At 46.5% G+C, this 24,412-nt stretch overlaps 2 protein-coding genes across 5 annotated transcripts in view; one reads left to right on the forward strand and one right to left on the reverse strand.

Moving 5' to 3' along the window:
• Positions 1-24,412, forward strand: part of LOC123989539 (ras-specific guanine nucleotide-releasing factor RalGPS1-like) — a 318,616-nt gene that overhangs the window by 150,045 nt on the left and 144,159 nt on the right. The gene's annotated exons all lie outside the window — the stretch shown is intronic.
• The window catches only part of angptl2a (angiopoietin-like 2a), a 28,599-nt gene continuing 6,507 nt past the window's right edge, over positions 2,321-24,412 (reverse strand). For both annotated transcript variants that reach the window (XM_046290625.1, XM_046290624.1), the window contains 4 exons: positions 19,077-20,005; positions 9,202-9,395; positions 6,301-6,571; positions 2,321-4,235 (listed from right to left, as the gene is read on the reverse strand). In XM_046290625.1, coding sequence (XP_046146581.1) covers positions 4,036-4,235; positions 6,301-6,571; positions 9,202-9,395; positions 19,077-19,971 — 1,560 coding nt within the window. In that variant the 5' untranslated portion in view covers positions 19,972-20,005 and the 3' untranslated portion in view covers positions 2,321-4,035. The remainder of the gene's footprint in view (positions 4,236-6,300; positions 6,572-9,201; positions 9,396-19,076; positions 20,006-24,412) is intronic.

Below are 24,412 nucleotides of genomic sequence, written 5' to 3' on the forward strand. Positions count from 1 at the left end.
CTGGTGATTTTTTTGTTTTGTTTAATGGAATGCTTGTATCCTTAGCCTGTTTGTTTGTGTTCATTCGTCATGTTATCACATTTAATGCTTTGACAAAACCTCTGTGTATCTGACCCAGTTTCTATCTGGGTGCTGTATCAGTTCATTCACCTCCACAGCTGTCCAGAAGAAAACACCAAAGTGACTGGACATAGTTTATTATGCACTGAGTGGTTCGAGCCCTGAATGCTCTAGTTGATTATACACTGGGTGGTTCGAGCCCTGAATGCTCTAGTTGAATATACACTGGGTGGTTTGAGCTCTGAATGCTCTAGTTGATTATACACTGGGTGGTTCGAGCCCTGAATGCTCTAGTTGAATATACACTGGGTGGTTCGAGCCCTGAATGCTCTAGTTGAATATATACTGGGTGGTTCGAGCTCTGAATGCTCTAGTTGAATATACACTGGGTGGTTCGAGCCCTGAATGCTCTAGTTGAATATACACTGGGTGGTTCGAGCCCTGAATGCTCTAGTTGATTATACACTGGGTGGTTCGAGCCCTGAATGCTCTAGTTGAATATATACTGGGCGGTTCGAGCTCTGAATGCTCTAGTTGAATATACACTGGGTGGTTCGAGCCCTGAATGCTCTAGTTGATTATACACTGGGTGGTTCGAGCCCTGAATGCTCTAGTTGATTATACACTGGGTGGTTCGAGCCCTGAATGCTCTAGTTGAATATATACTGGGCGGTTCGAGCTCTGAATGCTCTAGTTGAATATACACTGGGTGGTTCGAGCCCTGAATGCTCTAGTTGATTATACACTGGGTGGTTCGAGCTCTGAATGCTCTAGTTGATACATAGCAGATAGATACCTTACAAAAATAACCTTAATGAGGATAACTTATGTACAGAGAGGACTGAATTATTGACATGACGTTGTGTGAACACTACAGGGAACCTCTTGTCTGACGTTGTGGGAACACTACAGGGAACCACTTGTCTGATGTTGTGTGAACACTACAGGGAACCACTTGTCTGATGTTGTGTGAACACTACAGGGAACCACTAGTCTGACGTTGTGTGAACACTACAGGGAACCACTTGTCTGACGTTGGGTGAACACTACAGGGAACCACTTGTCTGACGTTGTGTGAACACTACAGGGAACCTCTTGTCTGACGTTGTGTGAACACTACAGGGAACCTCTTGTCTGACGTTGTGTGAACACTACAGGGAACCTCTTGTCTGACGTTGTGTGAACACTACAGGGAACCTCTTTTCTGACGTTGTGTGAACACTACAGGGAACCACTTGTCTGACGTTGTGTGAACACTACAGGGAACCACTAGTCTGACGTTGTGTGAACACTACAGGGAACCTCTTGTCTGACGTTGTGTGAACACTACAGGGAACCACTTGTCTGACGTTGTGTGAACACTACAGGGAACCACTAGTCTGACGTTGTGTGAACACTACAGGGAACCTCTTGTCTGATGTTGTGTGAACACTACAGGGAACCACTTGTCTGATGTTGTGTGAACACTACAGGGAACCACTTGTCTGACGTTGTGTGAACACTACAGGGAACCTCTTGTCTGACGTTGTGTGAACACTACAGGGAACCTCTTGTCTGACGTTGTGTGAACACTACAGGTAACCACTAGCCTGACGTTGTGTGAACACTACAGGGAACCACTTGTCTGACGTTGTGTGAACACTACAGGGAACCACTTGTCTGACGTTGTGTGAACACTACAGGGAACCACTTGTCTGACGTTGTGTGAACACTACAGGGAACCTCTTGTCTGACGTTGTGTGAACACTACAGGGAACCACTAGTCTGATGTTGTGTGAACACTACAGGGAACCACTAGTCTGATGTTGTGTGAACACTACAGGGAACTGAAGTGAGATTAAGATCTCACCCGAAAGGGATTTGTAATAATCGAGTTAGACACACTTGGTCTCGTTGTGAAAGCAGGTAGACTAGTGGTTAGAGCGTTGGGCCAGTAGCTGTAATATTGATTATTGCATTGTTTGGTTTAGAGCTTGCAAGAAAGACATTTCACTGTACTTGTGCACGTGACATTAAAAACTTTAAACGTATTTGCTCCAGGGTCCCCGTCAATAATGGCAGGGGTCAGGGGGAGTAGGATACGCAAAAAAAAAAAAAAATCCATTTAACTCCACACACTGTACAGGTTACACACTACAGGTTACACACTGTACAGGTTACACACTGTACAGGTTACACACTACAGGTTACACACTACAGGTTACACACTGTACAGGTTACACACTGTACAGGTTACACACTACAGGTTACACACTACAGGTTACACACTGTACAGGTTACACACTGTACAGGTTACACACTGTACAGGTTACACACTGTACAGGTTACACACTGTACAGGTTACACACTACAGGTTACACACTGTACAGGTTACATACTTGTATGTGTGTGAAAGAGGACACCATATAACCTTATTTGACTTCTGGTTTGGCAAAATGCTCCGAGCAAGTGGCCTCGTTAGATCGCCCATCTGAATCATTGAAGCTGCAATGTTGTTCTTTCTACGATCTTCCATCTTGCCTTAAAGCTCGGACTGCATGAAAGGAGATTATAAGGATTGTGAGCGGTTAACTGGGATGAGTCTGGGGTCGTTTTGGACGGTGGTTAGTTACGTAACTGGTGGGGGCCGTAATCTCACTTTAAAAAGGTATGCTCACTGAACATATATTTTGATGGCATACTTGCCATTTCGAAAGCATCACCTTTCAGCTTCAGGTCTCCCCTTGCCCTCCTTCTGCTAAAACAGTCATTTAGGAGGCTCTCTGTGATGCATCCGCAGTGTCAACACACCTCTGGAGGGAGGTCAGATCGATTTGGTTGACCTCATTCTCCCTAATGGTTCATCAGGACACATCGATGAAGACTCCTTTCCACGCAACCTCCCCTTTCTCTCCATCCTCTCCATCCTCCCCTTCAAACCCCATGACACTCACTCGGCCAGCCACTCCTCCCTTACAGGAAATTCCTCACAGTAGCTGAGCAGAGCAAAAGCTGAAGTTGCCACGAATCTCTGCTCTGCTGTGGAAATGGATGAGCTTCTTAGTTGGCTCAGTAGTTTGGCCAAAACATAGACACTTGTTACTGCAGGGAAAGATGCCTCCTTTCAAAATAGTTGGGATCACTTCCTGTACACATTCTTAAAATGTTAGGAAAGAAAACAAACTAATACCATTTTTTTTCTCTCCAGTGAGTGTTTCTGGATAGGGTCACCAGATATGAATTCCTGTGTCATGTTTCCTCAAAGTGGAAAGAACAACAACTTAAAAGCATCATTACTAATATTTGCATAACAGCCAGATAACAGTAGGGAATGGAAACGGTCAAATATAAACTTTATGGAGATGTGCTGCAATATTTAACAACCACAATAAACATCCCCAAAAAATATTTCCCCCCCTTCTTTTTTTCCCCCTCACAACCAATGACAAAAAAAAAACCCCAACCTGTAATAACAAACTTCTCTCTTGGTTTCATTTGTCAGCAACTGTAGAACAACACAACAAAAAAGCGGCACCATCACTTCTGCATTCATGCAAAGCATATGTGCAAAGTCTGTGTCCGAAAGGCACAGGGCCCGTCTTTGTAGTTGCAATTGTTTTTGCAAGCTCCTCAGAGGGAACTTGACTACCCTGGTAGTTCTTCCGAGAAGGTAAACCATGTGGCCCTGTGCCTCCATAGAACGCTGGAGGAATCCGGCAAAGAGGGCTTTGAAAACTGTGGGGGGGGGGGAGAAACACCACCCTGTCCCTGTGAGCCATACACAAGACAGCCGTTGCACTTGTATGCTAATATCTATATATTTATGAATGTAAAGCGATTAAAGGAATCAGAAGAAAACATAAAGCCAAGACAGAAGCTGAAATGAATTGCACCTCAGGACAGAGGTCAAGTTGGAGAAAATGCCCGTTTACAAAAATAAAAAAAACAAGGTTTTCCTGCGGTTGGTTCTCTCGCTCTTGGAAAAAAACGGTGGTCTTAGTGGAAGGTGTTTGGGTTGGGTCGGATCATCATGGACACTTTCTTCAGGGAGTAAGCGCCCCCGCGGAACTCGGCCCAGTAGACGCCGTCCTGGTATCGGCTGCGGTAGTGCCCGCCCCGGTACCACACGCCGTTCAGGTTGGAGTGGGCGCAGGCGTTATACCACCAGCCACCCTTCTGGTAATGGGCACAGTTACCTAAAACAAGACCGATGCAGCTGTAGTCAATGCAAAGTAGAGTCAAATGTATGTTTTTAAGTTATTTAAAAAAAAAACATTTTTACCAAACCCTTTTCCATTTCTTAAATAGTATTGTTGCTTTAAAGTGGAAACATACAGTATGTATACCTCATAACCATGCTTTCAAAAGACTACCTGTGATGCCCACATTCACACAGCTCTGCCCATGAGGTTGGATCAGAAACTGGTACAGTCTGTCCCACTGTGCAAACCCTCGGGTTAATGCTCTTTGGCAAAGTCCCCCATAGGTGGTATTTTTTAAATATTCCTTGTTCCCCCTCATTCTCGGGCTCCGAGTTGTTTTGCAGCACTATAGCAACCTGGCCCCATATCCACAAAGCATTTGGAGAGTAAGAGGGCTGATCTAGGATCAGTCCATATAATCTTATTAGGATCTAGGATCAGACCATATAATCTTATTCATTATGATCTGGGATCAGTCCATATAATCTTATTCATTAGAAAAGAGGAAAAACTGATCCTAGATCAGGGATTATTTTTGCTAGTGTAATTCTTGGGCAGGCCGCATCCAAACAATGTTCTATATACATTTACGGGATAAAAAAAAAACCTTTCATAGTCAACTTAAACGACTAAAACCACATAAGAGAAAGGTAATAGACCTATATATCTATATATTTTTTTAAATTAATAATCTTGGAGAACTAAGAATCACCAAAGTAAAGCTAGACGGTTAGGGAGAATTTAGCAGTATAGATTTTGTTATGTTAGAGCAAAAGAACGCAGCATTAGCCATGGCAAAATGTATAGAATTGCGGGAAATTAGCTTTAAAACTGCAATATTTTCTCTCAACCCCATGAAGACATTTTTAGAATTGCAGGGAATTGGCTTAAAAATGCAAAAATGGCCAAGATGGGGGGCCTAAAGTTTCCCAAAAAATTCAGCAGGGCCAACCGTGCCTCCTGCCACGCCGACCACCTAAAGCCCATTTTATTTTACCGAAGAAAGGCCTGCTACTCTGAGATGCTTTGTGAATACGTGGCCTGGTTTTTTGTTCATTGTTTTCTGCAGCAGTGCTAAGCAGGATCTCTGTGGAGAGACTCCAAACATGCAGTGGTCTAAGGGGTTCGATCCTGGGCTGTGTCGCAGCCGACCGTGACCAAGAGACCCATGAGGTGGAGCACAATTGGCCCAGCGTCGTCTGGGTTAGAGGAAGGTTTGGCCGACCGGGATGTCCTTGTCCTCCAGGCGTATGCACGCTGACACGCTCGCCAGCTGTACGGTATTTCCTCCTACACATTGGTGCGGCTGGCTTCCGGGTTAAGCGAGCTGTGTGTCAAGAAGCAGTGCGGGCTTGGTGGGGGCCGTGTTTCGGAGGACTCGTGGCTTTCAACCTTCGCCTCTCCCGAGTCTGTACGGGAGCTGCAGCGATGGGACAAGACTTTAACTTCCAATTTGCTACCCAGAAATTGGGGAGAATTTCAAAAGTCAATATAAAGACAGTTTTCGTGTCTTCAGCTCTCTGTTCTTGCTTATAGGAGACTCTTTAAGGAGAAAACGCATCCTGAATAACACCCGTTTCTACATGTAGACTGTTTGCAAATGACTCTTTTCAGAGGTCCTAAAGCTACCGGTGTGTCCGTGCCTTAAGACCGGCATAACCTGTCAATGACCTGTTTTCGTGTCTACTTGTGCTGAAATGCACTTAAAATAAGCAAGGAAAACGAGAGCGCTATTAATGCTATCTGAAAGACACTGAGAAATGAACAAGGATATTGGGCGGACTTCTGAAAGACACTGAGAAATGAACAGGGATATTGGGCGGACTTCTGAAAGACACTGAGAAATGAACAGGGATATTGGGCGGACTTCTGAAGAACAGAGATTAACAGTGATTTTGGATTCGACCACGTCAATGAATGAGAAGACGAAAGTGTCTGAGCTGACTAAGTATGACACACAGCCATGCTGTTGGTTATTGTGTATCCACGAATCACTGTCTGGTAGACTATTTCTCTGAGTAATAGCAGCCATCACCAAAGGGTGTAATTCCTTTCTCACCTGTATACACGTCGTGGTCCCTGTCCAGCGTGGTGAACTGCTTGCCGTTGTGCCATGTGAGGGAGTCCCCGGCGTTGCCATGGTAGCGACCCACTCTTAGTTTGTAGAAGTCTGCCTCTGCCTCAATACGGAAGCTGGCGTATTCGGCAAAGGTCTTGCGGCCGGACCAGTCCTCCAGCATCACCAGAAGCTTGTAGTTGCCCTGGTTGGTCAGCCAGTAGATGTTTTCAAGACCCAGCCAGTATTCACTGTCAATGTTACCAAACCCTTGCTGTGAGTGGGGAGAAGCAGGAGGGATGAGGGGGGGAAATATGTTTCAATGCTGCACATAAGTCTAAATGCTACGTTCAAAGGCATTGACATTCACTATGCCAATGTCCACCCTCCAAAAAACACACACAATGTAGTTTGCACTTGTACATCTCCCAGTCACCGTTTGTCAAAGATGGCAGAAGGGACTAAAGCATTGTGTGTGACACTGGTATAATGTCAGAGAAAGAGTGGTGGCATAATAGCAGGATGTGTTTAAGACGTCCTCTCCCCTAAAGTCTCTGTGCGTCTGGAACTGTGGCTCCCATGTTAAACCACACATGGATTAAATCAGGAGGGGAGCACATTACCCTGCCAACTATGAGCCTGTCATTTGTGACAGGCTCATAGTTGCCAGAAGTGAAGAGTGGGTGGTGGGGTTCTTGAAAATGTCTTGTGTTCTTGGACTCAACTTTAAAGGGGAGGTAGGATTTATCCAAAGAGGCCAGTCCGACCTCTGTGCTGCAGAATGTGAATCTCTAGCCGCTAAACGTTTGGCTCTGTGCTCTTAAGATGAGGACATTCTGGTTCAGACCCGTGGCAAATGGAGGAAACTATACTTCATGGATAATCGGACCTTAGGTCATTGAATTGGCTGTACAAAACTTCCCATCGAAACGTCATTTTTAATATTGTATCGTGATATCTTGTGTGGACTGTTTGACAAGCTTTGTTCTGTCGACTGGTCAAATAATTGAGAAACTCAACCAATGACATTTTGGAACTTTCCGGATTTTATTTTGGGGAGATGATACGGTGACACAATCAAATGGAAATGTTGGAACTGAGAATATATACTGACTCACTTTATTCAATGATTCAAGTGTGACCCCCTCAAAGAGTCAATCTCCCGGAATTCTGCTCAGTCTTTGATCACATGATCATCTTGGCCTTGGTCTGGTTCTGTTGCTCATGTCCAGTGAAGCTGTTTCTCTTCAATGTGCTTTTCATTTGGCCATGCAAGAGGAGGAGTGTGTGTGGACCAATCAAACGCTGGACTCAAATGACCTTTTGCTGTTTATTATATAAAATCAGTAACAATGAAGAGCAGTGAAGTACTAGCCTATAGTATGATGGCGCTACCTGGCTGATACTAGCCTATAGTATGATGGAGCTACCTGGCTGATACTAGCCTATAGTATGATGGAGCTACCTGGCTGATACTAGCCTATAGTATGATGGAGCTATCTGGCTGATACTAGCCTATAGTATGATGGGGCTACCTGGCTGATACTAGCCTATAGTGTGATGGAGCTGCCTGGCTGATACTAGCCTATAGTATGATGGAGCTACCTGGCTGATACTAGCCTATAGTATGATGGAGCTACCTGGCTGATACTAGCCTATAGTATGATGGAGCTACCTGGCTGATACTAGCCTATAGTATGATGGGGCTACCTGGCTGATACTAGCCTATATGATGGGGCTACCTGGCTGATACTAGCCTATATGATGGGGCTACCTGGCTGATACTAGCCTATATGATGGAGCTACCTGGCTGATACTAGCCTATATGATGGAGCTACCTGGCTGATACTAGCCTATAGTATGATGGAGCTACCTGGCTGATACTAGCCTATAGTATGATGGGGCTACCTGGCTGATACTAGCCTATATGATGGGGCTACCTGGCTGATACTAGCCTATATGATGGGGCTACCTGGCTGATACTAGCCTATATGATGGGGCTACCTGGCTGATACTAGCCTATATGATGGAGCTACCTGGCTGATACTAGCCTATATGATGGAGCTACCTGGCTGATACTAGCCTATAGTATGATGGAGCTACCTGGCTGATACTAGCCTATATGATGGAGCTACCTGGCTGATACTAGCCTATAGTATGATGGGGCTACCTGGCTGATACTAGCCTATATGATGGAGCTACCTGGCTGATACTAGCCTATAGTATGATGGGGCTACCTGGCTGATACTAGCCTATAGTATGATGGGGCTACCTGGCTGATACTAGCCTATAGTATGATGGGGCTACCTGGCTGATACTAGCCTATAGTATGATGGGGCTACCTGGCTGATACTAGCCTATATGATGGAGCTACCTGGCTGATACTAGCCTATAGTATGATGGAGCTACCTGGCTGATACTAGCCTATAGTATGATGGAGCTACCTGGCTGATACTAGCCTATATGATGGAGCTACCTGGCTGATACTAGCCTATATGATGGAGCTACCTGGCTGATACTAGCCTATAGTATGATGGAGCTACCTGGCTGATACTAGCCTATATGATGGAGCTACCTGGCTGATACTAGCCTATAGTATGATGGAGCTGCCTGGCTGATACTAGCCTATAGTATGATGGAGCTACCTGGCTGATATTCATTACAACCTCAATATCAAAGACAGGTCTGTGTTAACAGCCGTGGGCTTAGTGCAGTGAATGTATTGCTTACTTCCTGTCCTCTCTAAAGGGAAGCAACTCCCCTTGTTGACGTCTCCAAGTGGAGCTGTGTTGTTCTCTTTTAGTTTATCTTGATTCAATCCCTCAGAAAGGAAAAGCTGTTTTCACTGCCTGTTCTATCTGGGCATCAAACAGTGAATCTACTGTTCTACGTAAGACCTTTTACCTTGTAGGTGTCCCAGTTCCTGAAGAAGTTGACGGAGCCGTCCTGGCGTCTCTGAATGACTGTCCAGCCGCCGGGGTCGTGCCTCTGGTCACACCACACCTGCATCAACCGGTTGGCGTTCTCAGGCTTGACCAGGTACATGCCACTGGTGGCGTGACCCTCCTCTAGAGCAGCAAGGCAGTCCTTGAAAGGCCCTGCGAAAAGAGGTCATGATGTAAGTAATAGTCATGCGAACAAAAGGTTCAAGGGTTGAAAGCTTGTGGTTAAACACAGCTGAGGAAAGGTTTTCCATGGGATGATGTGGTCAAGCATGGTCCAGGGAGCTGTTGTGCTCCCTCCTGGGTTTCCTCCTTTTAGTTTATCAGAACCCTGATTCGAAAGATTGCTGGGAAAAGTTGCCTATCTTACTCAACTCTCTCAACCCTCCAGCTCAGCTCAATCTCTTCTTAATAACCCCGGAAACCGGTTTCCATTTGCTCATCCACTAAGCTGATTATCTCCATGGTATAGCTTCTTATTTTGTGGTTACACAGTTCTTTTAGAAATCCTGGGGCTCCCAAGTTTTTTTCTTTCTTGCTGGTAAAAACTCTGTTTTAGGGCCTAGAATTGACTTTGGCTGCAGTTTGGGATGGGGGGGGGGGGCATAGCTGCCCGGAGGCTGACGCAGGCCAAGAACAACACTGGCATGAGGGTTGCGGAGAGAGGTAGCGCTTTACTGGCATACAGTAGCCTGTAGATTATCAGGTACTCTAAAGTTTCTCTTGGAAATAGCACAGCTGTTAATATCATTTTATTGGGCATATGTTCCTTTATCCTGGTGACGCCGATTTACTTTGCCAGAGTGCTGACTAAAGGGGAAACCCTCTAATGTTGAGGTGCACTGCAAACGTCTATGATAAACCATCGTCTCGTCATTTCAGGAAGAAATATTTGACCAAACCTGGTAAAGATTTGTCTCCACATGAGGTAAATGTATTTTACATGAGAAATGTCCAAAATGGCACTGTAGACCACTGCAGTAATTGACATGACCTTGTATTTAAATTTTCAGCTTGTGTTGTTTTTGGAGGTGTCAGACTGTCTCTTCCCACCCATCTACTAGTTTGCAGTGTTTATGCAAACATTGCTATCCTACGACAGAATTTCCTGCTGGTTCTCAGTGACCGTTTAGGATTTTTTTTCCCGGTTCAACCTGAGTGACAATTGCTGTTTTTATGATGACTCCATGTCTAGCCGGATAGAGTGTGTTCAACAACTTTAAGTGTTCAATTCATATTGGACAGGAGTGCTGGGAACCACACATAATGGTGTAAGGTCTGTAATAAAAATAAAATGGATCAGAGAGGAGCATTATCCCCAGCCAAGCTGAGACTTTCTTGGAACTATAAATTGTAATCTGGGCATAGTCAAATAGTTGTGAATTTTCTATCACAACTCTAATTGTGTGTGTCTCCACCCCCCCCCCCCCCCCCTCATCTGGGAGCACTGAGAGAACTCCTGTGAGTGTTGTCGCAAGGCAGTTATTTCTAATGATGCCCACGTGTGGCATGTGAGCTAAATCACCGTAACCCACACTCCTCCCCCCTTAACACTAGAACCGCCATAGGCCAACTGCCACTGATGTTTAATTTTGTAAATAATTTTAAAAAATGTCCTGCTCCTTCCCTGACTTTAACTAAATGTTTGTATTTTACGTTGCTCATTTGTCAAAAAAAAAAATCACAAACAGAATATAATTTGGTGCCTTTTAGCTGGTGTTTTTTCACATTTTTCCCCACCTCAATCTGTTAAGACAATGTGCTCTAGAATGTTGGTACCCAGCCAGGCGCTAAGACAATGTGCTCTAGAATGTTGGTACCCAGCCAGGCGCGAAGACAATGTGCTCTAGAATGTTGGTACCCAGCCAGGCGCGAAGACAATGTGCTCTAGAATGTTGGTACCTAGTCAGGCGCTAAGACAATGTGCTCTAGAATGTTGGTACCCAGCCAGGCGCTCAGACAATGTGCTCTAGAATGTTGGCACCCAGCCAGGCGCTAAGACAATGTGCTCTAGAATGTTGGTACCCAGCCAGGCGCTAAGACAATGTGCTCTAGAATGTTGGTACCCAGCCAGGCTCCAAGACAATGTGCTCTAGAATGTTGGTACTCAGCCAGGCGCGAAGACAATGTGCTCTAGAATGTTGGTACCTAGTCAGGCGCTAAGACAATGTGCTCTAGAATGTTGGTACCCAGCCAGGCGCTCAGACAATGTGCTGTAGGCCATTGGCACCCAGCCAGGCGCTAAGACAATGTGCTCTAGAATGTTGGTACCCAGCCAGGCGCTAAGACAATGTGCTCTAGAATGTTGGTACCCAGCCAGGCTCCAAGACAATGTGCTCTAGAATGTTGGTACTCAGCCAGGCGCGAAGACAATGTGCTCTAGAATGTTGGTACCTAGTCAGGCGCTAAGACAATGTGCTCTAGAATGTTGGTACCCAGCCAGGCGCTCAGACAATGTGCTGTAGGCCATTGGCACCCAGCCAGGCGCTAAGACAATGTGCTCTAGAATGTTGGTACCCAGCCAGGCGCTAAGACAATGTGCTCTAGAATGTTGGTACCCAGCCAGGCTCCAAGACAATGTGCTCTAGAATGTTGGTACTCAGCCAGGCGCTAAGACAATGTGCTCTAGAATGTTGGTACCCAGCCAGGCGCTAAGACAATGTGCTCTAGAATGTTGGTACCCAGCCAGGCGCTAAGACAATGTGCTGTAGGCCATTGGCACCCAGCCAGCCCCTAAGACAATGTGCTCTAGAATGTTGGTACCCAGCCAGGCGCTAATGAGTCTCTCTCTCTCCTCACTGAATGGGTGATAATTGTGCATGTTACTTCACAATTTAGTATAAATTAGGCCCAACTGAATGATATGGAGGGTAAAACAGTTGATTTAATTTGGAAAAACAATAGTCTGAGTTTGGTATCCTTATTTATCAGCGTTGGCGCTCATGTTTTATAAATAATTTGACCACGCTCCTTGTGGGTTGATACCATTCTCTTTTACGTTATACTGTTTTATTTACTATGACTCTATTAATAATCACATTTATTCTAAAGGGAAACAAAAACATACATGTTACAGTAGGCCTTTAGAATAATGCGAAACATATCCTTGACTCTTTCCAAGTTGATGAGCATTGGGAAGCAAACGATTCCAGTCGGCCTGTGAAGCCGGCCCATTGAAGCTACAGCTAAGCTACACCTACATTTATTTCACTACATAATAAAACAAGATTACATTGATAATAGTCTGAATTACAATATTATCAGTGGTACCATTTTGTGCATCTTGTAGACAGATGCAGAGAAAGGAGCATCACTTTATCAAATCCTCCTTCAGCGTGCCATGCAAGTAAAATATTTCGATTTCATTATAGTATCAGAAAGAGCATATTCTGCAGGTTCTATGACACGTTGTCCGAACATTCAAGAGGTGCAGCTCTATTTCCAAAATTAACTTTTTCCAAGAATATCTGCGCTGTTCATGGGTTCAGCGCATGGCCACTGGTTCATGGCTTCAGCGCATGGCCACTGGTTCAGGGGTTCAGCGCATGGCCACTGGTTCAGGGGTTCAGCGCATGGCCACTGGTTCAGGGGTTCAGCGCATGGCCACTGGTTCAGGGGTTCAGCGCATGGCCACTGGTTCAGGGGTTCAGCGCATGGCCACTGGTTCAGGGGTTCAGCGCATGGCCACTGGTTCAGGGGTTCAGCGCATGGCCACTGGTTCAGGGGTTCAGCGCATGGCCACTGGTTCAGGGGTTCAGCGCATGGCCACTGGTTCAGGGGTTCAGCGCATGGCCACTGGTTCAGGGGTTCAGCGCATGGCCACTGGTTCAGGGGTTCAGCATGGCCACTGGTTGGCCACTGGTTCAGGGGTTCAGCGCATGGCCACTGGTTCAGGGGTTCAGCGCATGGCCACTGGTTCAGGGGTTCAGCGCATGGCCACTGGTTCAGGGGTTCAGCGCATGGCCACTGGTTCAGGGGTTCAGCGCATGGCCACTGGTTCAGGGGTTCAGCGCATGGCCACTCATGCGGCAGCATTGCTCTGGATGCTAAGAAAATACTATATATTTTAATTTATTATAAAAAAATGTTTTTACTTTCACCCCCAATTTCGTTATTAATTATCCAAAGGGTAGGTAGTATTGTCTCGTCGCTGCAACTTCCGTACGGACTCTTTAGAGGCGAAGGTCGAGAGCCATGCGTCCTCTGAAACATGACCCAACCAAGCCGCACTGCTTCTTGACACAATGCCCGCTTAACCCAGAAGCCGGCCACACCAATGTGTCGGAGGAAACACTTTCACCTGGCGACTGTGTCAGCGTGCATTGCACCCGGCCCGCCACAGGAGTCGCTAGAGCACGATGGGAGAAGAACATCCTTGCCGGTCAATCCCTCCCCTAACCCGGACGACGCTGGGACAATTGTGCACTGCCCCATGGGTCTCCCGGTTGTGGCCGGCTGCGACAGAGCCTGTCCTCGAACCAGGATCTCTAGTGGCATAGCTAGCAACTGCGAATGTAGTGCCTTAGACCACTGCGCCACTTGGGAGGCCCAAGCAAAGACTAGTTAAATAATAAATGTCAAATATGCTATTCTGTTTTTATTTTAAATACATTGTGATGGACTTGGAACTAGTGGGTTTAAAAATATATATATATTTTTTTTTAGGTACAGCCTAGAGTAACATAAATTAATGAACATGCTATTATGTACTTTGTTTTTTTAGTATTCTAATGTTACCTACGACCTTTATAAACACAACCAACTGATTCTTCTTCCGATAGCATATATTACATATATGTATGTATTAGACTGTTAGAATGTTGATGTGGTGTCATTGGCTGGAATTATCAAAAAATTGTAGAATTATACAAAACATACCCATGACTCTATCTAAACAAATAACTATTGTTATATTTTTCCATGGATATATATTTCGACATGCAATTCATGCTTTACAATTGTTTATGCACTATTTATCAAGCCTTGGTGTGCTTATGCTTGTGCACCTTGTGGATTGATGTGCATCTGATGCTTAGTCTGATGGGGACGCCCGGCAACGTTCTCTGCGTTCTCAACGTTCTCTAGCAGGTACTGATAGGCTGAAAGGCCAGGTGCTGCTACTGTTAAAGGGCGGGGTTTATTTCACACTTTTGACCAATCAGTGTAAATCACGATGTACCCACTCTTAGAGCGGTCTCTCCACTGTTTAGGAGAACACGGGGAACATTTTTAAAAAAGGCCTGAGGTAATTCAAGCTGTAGTCGAGCTCTGCGGGAAGCTCACTGTCACCTACTGCCAATGAAAATGGGCCAGACAAATCTAATTTGTCTTCTCTTTCGCTTTCCCCCAAGGCCCTTGCGGATACACTCTGGTTCCTAGCTGATCTGCTCCTGTATTTATGAGCTGATGCTTCCTCTTTACTTTCTTCTCCTCTCTCTACTGATTTAATGCCCACTGTGGAGAACTCCTGGTCGGACAGAAACTGAAGGCTGTAAGGACTACTGTGTGTGTGTGGAGGGGGGGGGGACCCTAAATGCAGGCATATGTCTGCATTTGATATCCCCTAAGCAGTCTCTCGCTCCCAGCTTGTTGTCGATCAACTCCAGGAGGCTCATGTAACTGCAGTTACTTCACCTTTTTTTCAGTGGTGTACCGCAGTTTTGCAAGGCCCCCCTTTTTAGGGGAAAAACCACTAACTTCCTGAAATTACCTCCAAAATTCCCATAAGGTAATTTTTTATTTATTTCAGTTTTATAGCTAATCTCATGCTATACTACAAATGTTACCACGAGGTTGAGAGATAATTTACTGTAATCCTAAATGATTTTGTCCTGGTTAATAATGTGTTCATATGCTATCTGGAGAGGGGGGTCTGCGGGCAGGGAGTGGTACACCAGGGTCTCTTTTCCTATATTAAAATCAGCCCCTATCTACTACTGGTCTGGCTTCTATGAAAACCAGCCACTATCTAATACTGGTCTGGCTTCTATGAAAACCAGCCACTATATAATACTGGTCTGGCTTCTATGAAAACCAGCCACTATCTAATACTGGTCTGGCATCTATGAAAACCAGCCACTATCTAATACTGGTCTGGCTTCTATAAAAACCAGCCCCTATCTAATACTGGTCTGGCTTCTATGAAAACCAGCCACTATCTAATACTGGTCTGGCTTCTATGAAAACCAGCCACTATCTAATACTGGTCTGGCTTCTATAAAAACCAGCCCCTATACTGGTCTGGCCTCTATGAAAACCAGCCCCTATCTAATACTGGTCTGGCTTCTATGAAAACCAGCCGCTATCTAATACTGGTCTGGCTTCTATAAAAACCAGCCCCTATACTGGTCTGGCCTCTATGAAAACCAGCCCCTATCTAATACTGGTCTGGCTTCTATGAAAACCAGCCACTATCTAATACTGGTCTGGCTTCTATAAAAACCAGCCCCTATCTAATACTGGTCTGGCTTCTATAAAAACCAGCCCCTATCTAATACTGGTCTGGCTTCTATGAAAATCAGCTACTATCGAATACTGGTCTGGCTTCTATGAAAACCAGCCCCTGTCTAATACTGGTCTGGCTTCTATAAAAACCAGCCCCTATCTAATACTGGTCTGGCTTCTATAAAAACCAGCCCCTATCTAATACTGGTCTGGCTTCTATGAAAATCAGCTACTATCGAATACTGGTCTGGCTTCTATGAAAACCAGCCCCTGTCTAATACTGGTCTGGCTTCTATGAAAATCAGCTACTATCGAATACTGGTCTGGCTTCTATGAAAATCAGCTACTATCGAATACTGGTCTGGCTTCTATTAATGGCTTCTATCATATATGATTAATAGCCGTTCTGTGTTTGCTGTATCTCTCTCTCTCTCCCTGCTTCTATCCTCGCTTTAATTTCCTTGGTTGGAAAGGTGTCATTTTCATAGACCCGAGGGGCTCAAATCCTCCTCACACCTTGTGAATCAGTGGGTTGCTAGATTCTTTCCACTGTGTCTGCCAGCTCGCTCCTAAGAAGCTCTCCACTGCCAGACTGCCAATGTAATTGAAATGATAAGCTTTCGTTAAACCCCCCCTCCTCCTGCAGGAATGAATCTATCATTGTGCAAGGGGGACATCGACATGTCTCTTCAAGAACAAGGGATTCGTTATTAAGATGGACTAATCCAGTCTGTTGACAAATTGTTTCCAATTGTCATTAATTCCCTCCACCTGAATATATAATCCTTACTTATTGGGAAACATATATTTTCACACCCTACTGTTCAGTTATTTTCTTGTTGGATTTTAAAGATGCTCTAAAGTCGTAGAAAACAAATAGTGAGCAGTTGTGCAACATCATTAGCATTTGTAAAGGCACAACAATAGTAGTAATATAATTAATTTAGCTATGGATTAAGCAGAGACTGCAAAAACCCACAAACATCTTTAAAATCTCGACAGGGATGACTATGATCCCCAGGGCTCTACTTTCCACAGAGGTGTAAAATATCCCAGAGCCTGACAAATGATACACCACAGAGGTGTGGATGTATGTAATTTACTGTTTTGCATGGACAGTACTGAGAGGGTGTTTTAAGTTGTGTTAGCAGATTCTGTTGAGTGAAGGGTGTTGCTGGAATATGACAGCAATTCTGCTGTAGGTACATTTAAAAACTTTTTTTTTTTTTAAATTGCTGCCCCAAAAATATTATTTTCTCTATCAAACATTTTCTTTTCCTCTCTAAGTATTAGTTCTGACCTTGCGGCAGACTTACTCACCTGTTGCATACTACCAATCGAACACTCAACATACTCTTGAATGCCCCACGGCTTCTACGTAGTGATGAAAAGCACCATCCCAACACATTTCATTCCTAAGTGGATGCTGAAAGGTATGTGTTTGTGTGCTCAAATTTGTTTGCAAGTTGTTTAAAAATTATAATTTTTTAAAATGGTGTTAAGCCAATTTGTCACATTTTCAGGCGTTAGAGACACTCCGCCCGTACCTGTCAAACAGAAGCTACCGAGATTATCTGAAAGCCATGTGGGAATGCTGCCACCATTTTGAATTCAATCATCTGTCTCCTGGTTGTCAAAAAAACAATTCAGGGTTGATTTAAGGACTTTTTTGCACTGAGACAATGCTCTGCATGCTCCTACCCCTCAGCAGTCAGCGATTTGTGTGTGTGGTTCTGCTCTCTGCATCACCACCATGGGATCCTTCTGTTCACTTTCAAAATATGGTTATCCAGCCCTAAGAAATCACGGTTGAGACGCCGCGATCTTCAGATCCTGGATTGGGATGAGTAGTCACAAGGAAGAGTTTTTTTTCCCGGGTTAGGGTCAACTTTGCATTTAAAAAAAAAAAAATTGCCTGTTAATTTATGCCTGTATTCTTTTCCGAGGAAATGTCAGACTCATTACTCTTCTCAGCCTAATCCCATTTTTAAGTCTGCAGTGTATTGAGACATACGGGCTGCTTCGGAACAATGCACGGCTCAAGTAAATATTGTTGAGGTGTGTTTAGATGGGCTGCTAGCCAAGACCCTTTCCAGAGTCTCGCTGTGTATGCCTGTCAGCTGTTTCCCCCTGTCTTGAGGATTTGTGAGGAGTGAAAGTGATTTGTTCTGTGTCACAGCAGGATGGGATAAATGTACCTCTCTTATGCTTCTGTGACTGAGCAAAGTGTATTTTTTTTGGAATGTAGGAACTCTTTAGTTGGAGGCAGACACTTAAAAGCTTAATGAAACTATTATTTCCATAAATCTGCTGTGAAACCTCATCGAGAGGAGAAGTTTTTTACCTTGGAGTGCGCTGTTCACACAGTCTCCCTTTCGGATTGACACATCGCTATGGTTACATGGACATAGTGTAAGGCTATGGTCACATGGACATAGTGTAAGGCTGTGGTCACATGGACATAGTGTAAGGCTGTGGTCACATGGACATAGTGTAAGGCTGTGGTCACATGGACATGGTGTAAGGCTATGGTCACATGGACATGGTGTAAGGCTATGGTCACATGGACATGGTGTAAGGCTATGGTCACATGGACATGGTGTAAGGCTATGGTCACATGGACATGGTGTAAGGCTGTGGTCACATGGACATGGTGTACAGGCCTTGGCACGAGCTCCCTTTTGAAGATTATAACTGAATAAACTTTTCTTGAGTTTACTAACTTCTCGGACAAGTTGAGTTACTGCTACTGTTTAACCTCATTAATAACACCGTAGAGGGAGAGAAGGGGGGGGGGGGTTCAGAAGGGGAAGGTACTCAACTGAGGGCTTGTTTGTGGTGGATGGCTGGTGAGTACCGGGGAAGGTACTCACCTGAGGGCTTGTTTATGGTGGATGGCTGGTGAGTACTGGGGAAGGTACTCACCTGAGGGCTTGTTTGTTGTGGATGGCTAGTGAGTACTGGGGAAGGTACTCACCTGAGGGCTTGTTTGTGGTGGATGGCTGGTGAGTACTGGGGAAGATACTCACCTGAGGGCTTGTTTGTTGTGGATGGCTGGTGAGTACTGGGGAAGGTACTCACCTGAGTGCTTGTTTGTGGTGGATGGCTGGTGAGTACTGGGGAAGGTACTCACCTGAGGGCTTGTTTGTGGTGGATGGCTGGTTAGTGCTGGGGAAGATACTCACCTGAGGGCTTGTTTGTGGTGGATGGCTGGTTAGTGCTGGGGAAGATACTCACCTGAGGGCTTGTTTGTGGTGGATGGCTGGTTAGTGCTGGGGAAGATACTCACCTGAGGGCTTGTTTGTAGTGGATGGCTGGTGAGTACTGGGGAAGGTACTCACCTGAGGGCTTGTTTGTGGTGGATGGCTGGTGAGTACTGGGGAAGATACTCACCTGAGGGCTTGTTTGTGGTGGATGGCTGGTGAGTGCCACTGGGCATGGTGGGCAGCGGAGGTGGCAACGCTTTGGAGTTCTGGTCGCTCTGGATTTCATTGGTGATCTGGTTGCTGCGGGTGTATGTGGGTGGATGGTAGGGTTTACTAGCCACTGGTGGCGCTACCGGCCTCTGCTGCGTAGGTTGCTGTGGCACCACGGGAGGCTGAGGGCGAACAGGACGAGACCTCTCTCTCTCTCCCCCGTACGAGTGGCCCCCTCGGCGGCAATGCTGCTCCAACTGCACGATGATGGCGCTCTGGTTGCCGGCGAGGGCGGATAAGTGCTGGTACTTGTGCTCCAGGTCACGGTAGCGCGAAGCCAGCCGACCCATCTCAGAGGTGTGGTTGAGCACACGATTCTCCAGCTGAGACACCTCCAGGGCGTTGTCGCGCTTGCGGATGATCTCGTGTAGCAGCTGCATGTAGAGTTGCGTGACGCGAGCGTTCATGTTGCGGCTCTCCTTGCGCAGGAGCTTGACCTCGTTGACGATGCCGCCGTCCACCTCCACCAGCTGCTGCAGTGACTCCATCTGTCGCCGCTGCTTCTGAAGCTCGCCGTTCAGTAGCTCCAGCTCCTGTTTGTTGACCCGGTTCTCTAGGAGGCTATCGGGCTCCTTGGAGTTAACGCAGATGGCGCCGGTTTGCTTCTGCTGGGGGACGATAAAAGTGTAGGAGCACTTGTCTACTTGCGAGGAGGTGTCAGCGGACGCAGCACGCTTGGTGCGTCCGGCGAAGAGGAACTCCCGCTCCAGAACCTCATCTATGCTCTCCAACTCCTCGGCCTCCGCCTGCAGTGTGGAGCCCGGCCCGCAGACCAGCAGCAGCACCAGAGGAAAAACCACAGGTAGAATCATACTGCAGACCGTAGCACCCTTACAAGAATGGTCTCTGTTTTTTGAAAAATAAGAGAGAAGAGGAGAAAAATAATCAAGTCTGTTCCTCTCCCAACAACATTCATTGACAACAGACATTCAGTGTAGAACTGTATATTGAAGCAAAAGACAGTCGCTCTGTATTGTCCCAGTAAGTACACAGTCAGTTTTGAGAAGTTTTAGTGAAAGCACTCCACTAAAGCCATGCCCTGCTCGTAAAATACGGTTGTCTAATGTTCATTGGCACCCTCTGCATAGAAACAGTAACCAACACAAGGAGGTTTACGTTCCATCACTATTGCACATTCCCGGTCAGATATCTCAGGTGTTCTACCCGGCCTGATGAGTCCCATTTTGAACTGAGAAATCTAAACCAGTGGGTTTATTGGAAGGAGTTTTGCTTCATCTGAATAGAGAACCTGTCAAACTACGACAGGTTTAGACGACATTATTCACCACAGACGGATGATGACGAATCTAAAAGATCTTCTGGTCGCGTCAATTATTGCCCTGGCAAGTGCTGTGAAGCAATTATCTATCATTATTGTCAATACCACCCCACCAAAATATTTATTCTGCTAATCTAGTCATCCTAAAGCAGGTGTAGCATGAACAAAATATCCTATTTGGAAAGCAGACTGAATTGACAAGAGTCAATAATACTAATAATCCTTTACCTTGTATTTACCGCCTGGTCCTTGATGGCGCTGGATTACAGATTAGAGATTAAGGTTAGGTTAGGGTTTATTGGAAGGCGTTTTGGTTGAGGATGCACTAATGGAAGGTGAGGATTGTGTTCTACCACCTCAAGGTCTGCTTCGCATCAGAGTATAAACACTCGCATGCATTGAAATCCCATGTCTCCTGGAGCCTCTTATCTACCTCTGGCATCAAAATATCCATTATCACTTGGAGTAATTATCCAAATAGCTCTATGTCCTGCAAAGGGTGTTTAGAAGGAATGTGTTAAGATCAACTACCGGTTGGCATGGAGACTAGTAACCGATGGAGACTAGCTACATTCTGTTAGTGTTGGACTAGTAACCCGAAAGGTTGCTGGATCGAATCCCCGAGCTGACAAGGTAAAAATCTGTTGTTCTGACCCTGAACAAGGCAGTTAACCCACTGTTCCCCTGAACAAGGCAGTTAACCCACTGTTCCCCTGAACAAGGCAGTTAACCCACTGTTCCCCTGAACAAGGCAGTTAACCCACTGTTCCCCTGAACAAGGCAGTTAACCCACTGTTCCCCTGAACAAGGCAGTTAACCCACTGTTCCCCTGAACAAGGCAGTTAACCCACTGTTCCCTGAACAAGGCAGTTAACCCACTGTTCCCCTGAACAAGGCAGTTAACCCACTGTTCCCTGAACAAGGCAGTTAACCCACTGTTCCCCTGAACAAGGCAGTTAACCCACTGTTCCCCTGAACAAGGCAGTTAACCCACTGTTCCCCTGAACAAGGCAGTTAACCCACTGTTCCCCTGAACAAGGCAGTTAACCCACTGTTCCCCTGAACAAGGCAGTTAACCCACTGTTCCCCTGAACAAGGCAGTTAACCCACTGTTCCCCTGAACAAGGCAGTTAACCCACTGTTCCCCGGGCCCCGAATACATGGATGTCGATTAAGGCAGCTCCCTGCACCTCTATGATTCAGAGGGTTAAATGAGGAAGACACATTTCAGTTGAAGGCATTCAGTAGTACAACTGACTAGGTATCCCCCTTTTCCCCATTTTCTTTTTATATATACAAAAGTATGCGATCACTTTTGGGATGAATTGGAACGCCGACTGCGAGCGAACACGCCTAATTGCCCAACATCAGTGCCCGACCTCACTAACGCTCTTGTCGCTGAATGGAAACAAGTCCCTGCAGCAAAGGGGGGGGGGGGGGGACCAACTCCATATTAATGTCCATGATTTTGGAATGAGATGTTCAACGAGCAGGTGTCCACGCACTGTTGGTCATTGTTGGGGCGGCAGGGTAGCCTTGTGGTTAGAGTGCAAGTTCAAATCCCCGAGCTGACAAGGTACAAATCTGTCGTTTTGCCCCTGAACAGGCGGTTAACCCGCTGTTCCTAGGCCGTCATTGAAAATAAGAATTAGTTCTTAACTGACTTGCCTAGTTAAATAAAGGTAAAATGAAATAAATGTGTTTTTTGGGATAGGTGACTTTCTTTTCCCCGGGTTAGGGGAAATTTTTGATTTGAGACTGGATTGGGAAGTTTTGACTCCATTGCTGTCATTTTGCTGGGCGTGGTCTCATTCATGAGTGACAGCTTGTACACGTTCTCATAAATACAAGTGATGCTTTTCAGCCTTGTTACTCTGGAAATGTCCCCCCAACCCACCTGCACCCGCCTGTCCCTGATTTTGACTTGAACCTCGCATAGCAAGGCATATTAAATGGTAATGCCATTGCTTTTAAGTGTGACCTCACTCTTTTCCATTATAGCAGCCTTTTATTAGCCTGCTGTAGCTGGAATTTCTATAGGGGGGCCTTCGGCCAATTAAAAATGTCTATAAGCTTTGCTTCAATGTAAGTTTGCATTGTTGTGTGACACAATTAGACTTTAATGGAAAGCGTTTGTTGTTTTATTGCTTTTGACCAATTACAACAGTTGGTTGTGGCCATGGTTACATGCATAGTTTAAAAAAAATGCATTCTAAATTGTGAGTACATTCTCCCGAGATGATAATGCAACGTGTGCGTGTGTCCTCGGCCAGGTATGGTGAAGCCTTACCCTACGTGTGTCCTCGGCCAGGTATGGTGAAGCCTTACCCTACGTGTGTCCTCGGCCAGGTATGGTGAAGCCTTACCCTACGTGTGTCCTCGGCCAGGTATGGTGAAGCCTTACCCTACGTGTGTCCTCGGCCAGGTATGGTGAAGCCTTACCCTACGTGTGTCCTCGGCCAGGTATGGTGAAGCCTTACCCTCGGCCAGGTATGGTGTGTCCTCGGCCAGGTATGGTGAAGCCTTACCCTACGTGTGTCCTCGGCCAGGTATGGTGAAGCCTTACCCTACGTGTGTCCTCGGCCAGGTATGGTGAAGCCTTACCCTTACCCTACGTGTGTCCTCGGCCAGGTATGGTGAAGCCTTACCCTACGTGTGTCCTCGGCCAGGTATGGTGAAGCCTTACCCTACGTGTGTCCTCGGCCAGGTATGGTGAAGCCTTACCCTACGTGTGTCCTCGGCCAGGTATGGTGAAGCCTTACCCTACGTGTGTCCTCGGCCAGGTATGGTGAAGCCTTACCCTACGTGTGTCCTCGGCCAGGTATGGTGAAGCCTTACCCCTACGTGTGTCCTCGGCCAGGTATGGTGAAGCCTTACCCTACGTGTGTCCTCGGCCAGGTATGGTGAAGCCTTACCCTACGTGTGTCCTCGGCCAGGTATGGTGAAGCCTTACCCTACGTGTGTCCTCGGCCAGGTATGGTGAAGCCTTACCCTACGTGTGTCCTCGGCCATGGTGAAGCCTTACCCTACGTGTGTCGGCCAATGGTGAAGCCTTACCCTACGTGTGTCCTCGGCCAGGTATGGTGAAGCCTTACCCTACGTGTGTCCTCGGCCAGGTATGGTGAAGCCTTACCCTACGTGTGTCCTCGGCCAGGTATGGTGAAGCCTACGTACCCTCGGCCACGTGTGTCCTCGGCCAGGTATGGTGAAGCCTTACCCTACGTGTGTCCTCGGCCAGGTATGGTGAAGCCTTACCCTACGTGTGTCCTCGGCCAGGTATGGTGAAGCCTTACCCTACGTGTGTCCTCGGCCAGGTATGGTGGTGAAGCCAGGTAGGGTGAAGCCTTACCCTACGTGTGTCCTCGGCCAGGTATGGTGAAGCCTTACCCTACGTGTGTCCTCGGCCAGGTAGGGTGAAGCCTTACCCTACGTGTGTCCTCGGCCAGGTAGGGTGAAGCCTTACCCTACGTGTGTCCTCGGCCAGGTAGGGTGAAGCCTTACCCTACGTGTGTCCTCGGCCAGGTAGGGTGAAGCCTTACCCTACGTGTGTCCTCGGCCAGGTAGGGTGAAGCCTTACCCTACGTGTGTCCTCGGCCAGGTAGGGTGAAGCCTTACCCTACGTGTGTCCTCGGCCAGGTAGGGTGAAGCCTTACCCTACGTGTGTCCTCGGCCAGGTAGGGTGAAAGCCGTGTGTCCTCGGCCAGGTAGGGTGAACGTACGTGTGTCCTCGGCCAGGTAGGGTGAAGCCTTACCCTACGTGTGTCCTCGGCCAGGTAGGGGTGAAGCCTTACCCTACGTGTGTCCTCGGCCAGGTAGGGTGAAGCCTTACCCTACGTGTGTCCTCGGCCAGGTATGGTGAAGCCTTACCCTACGTGTGTCCTCGGCCAGGTATGGTGAAGCCTTACCCTACGTGTGTCCTCGGCCAGGTATGGTGAAGCCTTACCCTACGTGTGTCCTCGGCCAGGTATGGTGAA

The sequence above is a fragment of the Oncorhynchus gorbuscha genome, linkage group LG11 (assembly GCF_021184085.1).
Source record: "Oncorhynchus gorbuscha isolate QuinsamMale2020 ecotype Even-year linkage group LG11, OgorEven_v1.0, whole genome shotgun sequence".
NCBI classification, from domain to species: Eukaryota; Metazoa; Chordata; class Actinopteri; order Salmoniformes; family Salmonidae; genus Oncorhynchus; species Oncorhynchus gorbuscha.